The sequence below is a fragment of the Lactuca virosa genome, chromosome 7 (assembly GCF_052849685.1).
Source record: "Lactuca virosa cultivar CGN04683 chromosome 7, Lactuca_virosa_CGN04683_v6, whole genome shotgun sequence".
In the NCBI taxonomy this organism is placed as follows: Eukaryota; Viridiplantae; Streptophyta; class Magnoliopsida; order Asterales; family Asteraceae; genus Lactuca; species Lactuca virosa.
In genome coordinates, this window is record NC_136432.1 from 222402127 (window position 1) to 222411610 (window position 9484).

The 9484-nt window shown below is 38.1% G+C and overlaps 1 protein-coding gene across 1 annotated transcript; it reads right to left on the minus strand.

Annotated features, from left to right (window-relative positions):
- Positions 1-8823: 8823 nt before the first annotated feature.
- Positions 8824-9484, minus strand: LOC145124098 (pathogenesis-related leaf protein 4-like). The gene has a single exon (XM_079059318.1). The coding sequence runs from the start codon at positions 9458-9460 to the stop codon at positions 8969-8971; it is 492 nt and encodes a 163-aa protein (XP_078915444.1). The 5' UTR covers positions 9461-9484; the 3' UTR covers positions 8824-8968.

Here is a 9484-nt window from a genome sequence, read left to right on the forward strand (position 1 = left end):
ATCGGCTACCCGCAGAAGTCCTTTGGATATCTCTTAGACCGAGTGACAATGTTGTCTTCGTTGCGAGGAGATGGGTTTTCCGAGAGCGAGAACTCATAAGCCAAGGGGACAGTGGGAGGCAAATCGATCTTGAAGAGCTTCAAGAGTCGAGCGATGAAGGAACCTCTAATACTGGCGCTCAACCCGAGGAGGAAACTCCGGTTCAACCGATTGACGAGTCCTTACCTCTTAGACGTTCTGAAAGAGTTAGTGTTCCACCCCAGTTTTATGGTTTCCATATCACTACTAAAGGGGATATGTTTATTAGTGATAGTACACTAGTGAATTTGGACGAACCTAACAGCTATAAGGAAGCCATGGTAGGCCCGGAGTCTATGAAATGGAAAGAGGCTATGGACAACGATATTCAGTCCATGTATGACAACCAAGTTTGGATTTTGGTTGACAATGTGCCAGGTCGTAAGACGGTCGGGTGCAAATGGATCTTCAAGAAGAAGACCGACATGGATGGGAAGGTACACATCTATAAGGCGCGATTGGTTGCTAAGGGTTTCACTCAAACTCCCGGAGTTGACTGTGATGAGACCTTCTCACCAGTTGCGAAGATAAAGTCTATCAGAGTGATGCTAGTCATTGCTGCATTTCATGACTATGAAATATGGCAAATGCATGTCAAAACCGCTTTCCTTAACGGGAAGTTGGCTGAGGATGTTTACATGAATCAGCCAGAGGGTTTTGTCAATGCGAAGCATCGCAATAGAGTGTGTAAGCTTGAGAAGTCTATTTATGGATTGAAACAAGCATCTCACAGATGGAATCTTTGTTTCGATGAGAAAGTCAAAGAGTTTGGTTTTCTGCGAAGCGAGGATGAATCATGTGTATATGTCAAAGCCAGTGGGAGTATAGTAAGCTTCCTCGTATTGTATGTCGATGACATACTACTCATAGGAAACGACATCCCAACCCTGAAGGAAGTTAAATCCTGGTTTGGGAAGTGCTTCGCTACGAAGGACCTCAGAGAGGCTGCCTATATTTTGGGTATAAGGATAGTGAGAAACAGAAGTAAGAGACTAATAGGACTTAGTCAGAATACTTACTTGGACAAGGTACTAAAGCGTTTTAGTATGGAGAATTCTAAGAAGGGGTAGTTACCGATCCAAAGTAATGCTAAGTTGAGTAAGACTCAAAGCCCGAGTACTCTAAATGGAGGAGCAGTGACTTGGAAAAGTTCCAAGCAGGAGACCGTACTTGATTCAACGTGCGAATCAGAGTATATAGCGGCGAGCGAAGCGTCAAAAGAGGCGATATGGTTGAAGAACTTCATTGGAGACCTTGGAGTTATGCCATCCATAAAGGAGCCCATGAAAATTTTATGTGATAATGAAGGAGCGGTTGCCTTGACCAAGGAACCGATGGATCATGGCAGATCTCGACATATCAACAGAAAATATCATTTTATTCGACATCGGGTGGAAGAAGGACTCTCTATAGTGAAGAGGGTATCGTCGGAGGATAACCCAGCAGATCCCCTTACGAAGGGACTGAATAGGGTTAAGCACTTGCAACACGCTTGGAGCATCAGGCTGAAGGACGATATCAGTTTAGATTAGATAGTTTAGAAACGTGTAATAGATAAATGTAATTGACATTTAATGATTAAATAAAAGAATATTATTTATAAGTTACTGTCTTATGTTAATTGTTTACCTATTGTTTCATTTTGCATGTTTTGACTTCCTGAATAATAAGATTATTCAAACGTTCCACAGTCGCTCATACTTTGGGAGTAGGTATGAAAGAAGATTGTCATGAATTTGTGTGTAGATTGTCTAAAGTGTATTAGACATAGAAAAGGTTTGTTGCAACGTTCATGAGTGCTTATGAATAAGTTTTGAGAATTGGATTAAACCCGCGCTTGCTGGAATCACTTCATGGAATTTATCTCGAGTGATCGCAAGCCGATAATATCATATGGTCTTAAAACCTAGATATATGGTTTAGTATTTGCGAGTTGGTTGTGCATTGATAATGCGTAAACGCATCAGTAACTTGATGTTATAAAACACATTGTTGTGCATGATTTGATGATTGAATGGAAAATGCATATAAGTCGAAGTTTATCTGTTCCTTTTATCCTAAGAGGGTAAAAGTGATATTTGGGCCCCTCGATGATTTGGTTTGACTTATGTGTCGGGCCCGGTCAGGACTGAATTGATTTGTTCAATTAAGTTCTATGTCAGACGAAATCAGAGATCGAGAAACAAACTGCTAGACAATAAGTATGACTATGTTCCATGTATTTGTCCGCACGATATCTAGAACAGAGGACTATACGATCCCTTATCTAAAGGACAGGTTACTGATATGATCAGAGTTCGACAGCGTCTTTGAGAGCTACGATTTCTAATCGGATTGTTCTTACATTTATAGTTACTAGACTTATCCAAGTGGGAGACTGTTGGATTAGTGTCTAAGCTCGTAACTATATTTGGTATGTGCTTGACCCGGTTGTGCATGGTCCTTTTGGTTTGCATTCACCAGAGCAACTTGACAGGGTGATTTATGAAGAGAGAGGTTATTATGGCTTATTAATACATTATATGAATAATATATTAAAGGAGAAATCATATAGTTTAATTAATATTAGACAATAATTAATTAAGAATTAATTATGTGGCTAAAAGACATTAATTAAATAAAGGGGACTTAAACTGTCAAATGTGTGATAGTTGAATATTGGGCTGAGAAGCCTTATGGACTAGGCATGGACGAAATTAGGGATGTATCCATCCTAATTTCGGCCATAAGGGCCCTATTCCAAAAGCTTCCTTGGATTGCTTAAGGCCTAAGTTGTCCATTAGGGTTTTGACTGAAACCCTAGCAGCACAAGTATAAATAGAACCCCTAGGGCATCAGTTTTCGGACACTTGAAACCCTAGAAGAGTTGATAGCCGAAAATTCTGCCTCTCCCCTCTCTCCAATATCATCCTCTTGCTTGTGTGATGTTTGTAAGCCATTAGAGGAGTGACATTTGTGACTCTAAGCTTCAAGACAAGAAGATCCAAGCCATTGTTGAAGAGGTAATCATCTAGATCTGTTTTCATATGTTATTTTCGAAATATACATGCTAGATCTAGGGTTCTTAAGTCTTGGATGAATTGCATGTACAATAGAGAAACCTAGATCCAAGCTTTAGGGTTTGCATGAGCACATAGGATGTTCTTTTGTATAAAACCCATCACTAACTTGGTCAAACTTGGTCAAAGTCAACTGGTCAAACCCACTAAGTCAACTGAGTCAACCCACCGAGTTGACCCAGTGCGAGTACGCGGAGCGTACTCAGGAGGTACGCTTAGCATACTCAGTAGGTACGCTTAGCGTACTCCAAGCCTCGCATTGACCACCATTGGGGTGGTTGACCGAGTACGCGGGGCGTACTTTACCCTCACACCACCCAAAATCCCCATTAAGTGCTTAATCCAACAAGTCCAAACGTCTAATTTCGGATCCAAGCCTAAAAAGTTGTTCCAAACCATAAAGTTCCCGACTTTATGGTTTTGCATGCCTTATTAAGTCCCAAAACCAAGATCCTAGTTTGTCTTAACCACTTAAGACCTCTATAACTTGCATGTATGCACCAAATGAGCCAAGATAGCATTTTTATGACATAATGCACCTCATTTCTTCAGAAAGGACAGATCCTTTGGTGTTAGAGTAGCTCATACTCATTAAGGCCGTGAAAAAGGGCTAAAAACACATAAATTCCTCATGGCAAGATCTTAAAGAAATACAAGACAAGATCAAAGCTTTATACCTTCTGGAGCTTCTCAAGAAGGTAAGAATCCCAAATCCACAAGTTGCTCCCACACCAAGGCTTCTCCAAGAATCATCTTCTTCTTTCAATAAACCAGGAACACACACTTGAGCTCCAAAACACACATTCAAAGGTTTAGGTTTGCAAAAACATCTCAAAAGAGGTGGAGGCTGAAAAGGTGGGGAGAAATGAGCTATAATGGTGATTAAATACCCCTAAAACCCTAAAAATTAGGGTTTCCTCCTGACATTAACGCCCCGCATACATAAGTGTACGCCCATCGTACACACATGTACACTTGGCGTACTTCTCCTGCCCAAATTACGAAATTGCCACAAGGGATTCAAAGCATAATTCTTGGACTTAGGGACCAATTTGACATAAAATAGAATTATAGGGATGAATTTAGAAGCACCTGAACTCGAGGATGTTACAGGGAGGTTTTTTGAACTTAAGGATTATATGTCATATTTTTCGAAAGAACGGGGAACATTTATAAAGTTTTTCCCTAATTAAAAAATATTAATTCCATCTTTATTTCCCTTGATTTTCGAATTAGGATTTATCCCATTGCATAATTAAAAGTTCAGATTTTTAGTGTTTAAGATAACTATTAGTTATCAAGTAATTATCCTAAAAACTAAGTAGGCAAGCAAATCTCGGAGCTGGTGGAACCCGAAAGTGTGTCGCGCCAAGCAGGCGTGGAGCCCCTGACAATCAGTAGGGTTTTTTGGTTTTTTAGTTTTTGATTCCAATTTCAATTTTGCACATATAATAGAAAGAACCCTAGTCTTTGATACCACTAATAGGTTTTCTAGGTTACATTAAACTTAATTGCACAGCAAAACATCATAAAATCTATTTATGGGCACATGCAACCTAGATATATATGTGTGTTTCTAACTATAGCAACATAATATTGAAACAATCATAAACCCTAGCATAGATCAAAATTGATAGAATCGGTTACATACCTTTAGTGTTATAATCGTATGTAGCATTCTTGAATCATCATATCTGCTTTAGAAAGCTAGCACCAAAAATATGGATGCCTCTAATGGCTCACACCCAAACCCTACAAACCGTAGAATGAACCTGAGGAGAGATTATGGAGGGAGAAATTTCGGATCTTGCTTCACCGGGAAGTTGTTAAATGTTTCATGGTCGTTGCGAGGGGACAAATTTATGGTACACTTTATAAAACCCATGTAAATCTACTTCATCTAAGTCTGAATGTTGTTGAAGAAGAAACATCAACAAACTTGTGGCACGCAAGACTAGGCCACATGAGCGTGAAGGGATTGAAGATTCTTGCAAAGGAGTCTATTTCAATGGAAAAAGATGTCACGTTGGATCCATGTGAATACTGCCTATTTGGGAAACAACATAGAGATTCCTTTAGCTCCACAAGAAAAAACCGCTCTGAGTGGTTGAGCCTTATCCACTTCGACGTATGTGGACCAATTGAAGTAGAATCTCTTAGTGGAAGCAGGTAGTTTGTTAAATTCATCGATAATGTGTCACTAAAGGTATGGGCATAATGTCTCATATCAAAGGACCAAGTATTGGAATGCTTCAAAGCTTTTCATGCAATGGTGGAAAGACAAACAGGGAAGCACGTAACTCCCAAAGTCATTATGGGGTGAAGCTGTATTGACAGCTTGCTATCTAATAAATAGGTCACCTTCTGTTTCTCTTAATTTTAAAGTTCCAGAGAAGATACGGACATGTAAAGACATCTTATATTCTCACTTGAGAGTATTTGGGTGCAAGGCGTTTCACATGTATCAAATGAATTATGTAAGAAGTTGGAACACAAATCCATTCAATGCATCTTTATTTGGTATGGAGATGAAGAGTTCGGGTACAGGCTATGGGACCCAGAATTGAAGAAGGTTATTCGAAGCAGAGATGTGGTTTCTATGAAAACTAGTATTATGATTCAAGGCATCGGTTAAAGAGCGACCAAGCTCCAAAGTTTCAAAAACAATATCTAATATGATGTTTCCACTTAAGAAGAGGATGAATAATTTGATGATGCAGATCAAGAAGTTGTTGAGCAGGGGGAGCTTCCACTTCCATGATAATTCAGCTTCATTACCAAAAGTTTCAAATGAAGGAACTCAAGTTCGACGATCCGAATGAGTTCATGCTCCATCAAAAAAAATATGCAACTTCAGACAGCATCCTTCTTACAAGCAAGGGGAAGCCAGAGAGCTTTCAAAGGGCTCAATCTCATATTGACCAAGCCAATTGGCAAAAGGCCATGGAAGAAGAAATGAATTCTTTGTAGAAGGGTCAAACATATGAGTTGGTGAAACTCCCTAAAGGAAAGAAATCTTTGAAAAACAATTGGGATTTCAAGTTAAAGAAAGAAAGAAAGGGAAATAGTATGATGTATAAGGAAAGACTCATTGTCAAAGGTTTCCAACAAAAAGAAGGAATCAAATTTTATGAGATTTTTTCACCGGTTGTGAAGATGATGTACATTCGAGTTGTACTTCGATTGGTTGTCAGTCTAGATCTTGAACTTGAGCAAATGGATGTGAAAACAACATTTCTCCATGGTGATTTGGACAAAGAAATATGCATGGAGTAGCCTGTTGGTTTTAATGTCCCTAAGAAATATCATATTGTCTGTAAATTGAAGAAGACACTTCATGGTCTTAAGCAAGCCCCAAGGCAATGGTATAAGAAGTTTGACTCATTCATGGTAAGTTACACGTACAAAGAACTATTGCATACCACTGCTTGTACCAGAACAAGTTTCTAGATGGGAAATTTGTCATCCTTTTTCTTTACATATATGATATGCTAATAGTGGGCCTAGATGCAAAGATGATCGACAATTTGAAGAAGGATTTGTCCATGTTCTCTGATATGAAAGAATTAGGCCCAACACAACATATATTGGAAATGAAAATTATACGTGATAGAAAATCATGAAAATATATTTTGTCACACGAGTATGTTAAACGTGTGATCAAAAGGTTCAACATGGAAAAAAGCCAAGCTCATTGGTACGCCCTTGTCAAATCACTTCAAGTTGAGCAAGAAAAGTTTTCCCTCTTCCAAGAAAGAAAGAGAAGAGATGAAGATATTGCCTTATTCCTCAGTCGTAGGAAGTCTTATGTATGTGATGGTGTGTACAAGACCAAATATTGCTCATGATGTTGTTGTTGTGACTATATATCTAGCAAATATAGGAAAGCAACATTGGGAAGCAATCAAGTTAATACTTCGATACCTTAAGGGTAGTTCGAAACTATGTTTATGCTACGGGGGAGCAAAGCCAATCGTGGAAGGTTATACAGATGTTTATATGGCAGGAGATCTTGATAATAGGAACTCTACATCAACTTACATCTTCACTTTACAGGGGCAACTATCTTGTGGAAATCCAAGTTACAAAAGTGTGTAGCACAGTCAACAACAGAAGTTGTGTACATTTTTGCCGTTGAAGCTGGGAAGGAGCTTATATGGCTAAAATGGTTTCGTTAAAATTTAGGTTTTCCACAAGAATAGTACATCATCAATTTCGATAGTCAGAGTGGTATGGACCTGAGCAAGAACTCGTTGTACCATTCCCACATAAAACACATTGATGTCCGTTATCATTGGCTTAGAGAAGCAATTGAGGGATGAGAATTGAAGTTGTTAAAGATCAACAACAATGACAAATCTGCAAACATGTTGACCAAAGTGGTGACATAAGAGAAACACAAACTATGTCTTGACATAGTTACAATGAGGATTGTTAGACGGAGACTACAGGGGGAGATTTGTTGTGTTCCAGCCTCCAAAACTACAGTAGCCCATTTTTTTTGACAAAAGAGAAGCTAGCATGCCATCTTCTTCATACCCTATGATAAACACATTAAAAGAATGTCGGAGAAGTAGTGGATGTCATGACTATCAATATAGGCTTCATCTTCAGTTCTAATGAATCCCAAAACACATAGAGTTAGATTGTATAACATTAGAGTGGGAGTGCTAGAAAAGAGGGTTGGTTTTTTGTAATAGTTGAGTGTGGGAGTTTCTCCTCCTATTGTAATTTTGTTCTTGTGTTGAACAGAAGAGTTTTCCAATTCCAACACACATGTCTTACATGACTTTGTTAAGTCACTTCAAGAAGAAAAAGATTCCTTTTGTTTGGAATTATTTGTATGGGGTTCTTATTCAATATCTGACTAGAATGGATCTCAATGATGCTCCGATTGATTATGCTTCCATTTATGGTCCAAAATTGTTATGAGTTTTAACCATAACAAAAGGTCAACGGAAATTTCTTTTCATCGTTATTAGGGGTTAATTGTTGGTGTTGTGTATGATTGTGCAAATATAAATATTGAAGTAAATCTTGAAGATGGGATGATGGAATTTAATTCTTTTTCTATTCCGAAAGAAAGCCCAAATCAATCTGAGATTGAATTTTATTGGCCAGATTCCTGAGGAAATGTTGTAGCATCTTCTTCTCCTCTTTTAACAAGTATCGAAGTCAGCTCTATTTATACAAGAAAGTGACCTCCACAGCTCTCCATGTGTTGGTGAAGATTAGCTTTTGTTGAGTGTTCAAGTTGATGAAGTGGATGAACCGCAAAGGAAGAAGGAAGACCACCGTAGTTGATGACCTGGATTCAGTGTCCGCAGCGCCGAAGTTGTACTTGTCGTAATTGTTTAATAGACAAGATCTTTTGTATAAGATTGGTGTTAGCAAATCATGCTAAATATGGGTTGTTTTCCGCCATATTTGTGCATGGTCTTATCTAGCTAAGTACTTTTTGAGTCTATAAATAGAAGTTGTAGTTGTTGGTTAGAAGTATGATTGAGATTAGAATTGTGTAATACGTGTATATATCCTATTATCCTTATACTAAAATTTTATTTTCAATATATTGTGATATTTTTAAAAAAATCTTGATTACCTCTCGTGCATGAGTATATGATCAGTATGTTGATATGGTATTTTTCGACTCGTTTCCTATATATTTAGATATTTACTAAATACATAATTAAAAAAAATGACATAGATATAAAGAAGATGAATACAAGTAATCAAAAGACAATCAATGTTTAAGTATCACTTTTATTCTTTACTTGTATATTTATATATTATATATTTATATAAATCACCAGCCCCATAACTCAAGTTCACTAGTAAGGAGATTGGCCAATGATGTTTCCACGAGGATAATAGCTGCAAATAACGAACCACCAATTATTATTGGTGCATTGAACCCTTGCACACCCAAGTTGATTAGAATTACGCCACACCACTTGAGTATAGTGTCCACAAACATGTCCACTAGCACAAGTCTTTGTGGCATAATCATAATAAGTCTTCTCAGCTACCCATAAATTCACTGCTGCAGTGCCTGTGAAGTTACCGCTACCTATAGCAAGGTTCTCACCATAAGGTCCACTAGAATGGACAAGATTGCAGTCTGCTTTCCTCTGGTTAGCATAGTTTTGAGCATAGGTAGCCACAGTAGCATTCCATATCATGTCAGCGACACCCACTTGGGAACGAGCTGCATAATTGTGAGCATCTAAGTAATTTTGTTGGGAGTTTTGGGCATTGATGATGTGAAAAATTGCTAGGGTAAAGAAACAAACAAGTGTAAATGAGAGTTTAAATGACTCCATAACTGTAGTTACTTTGTTGGATAA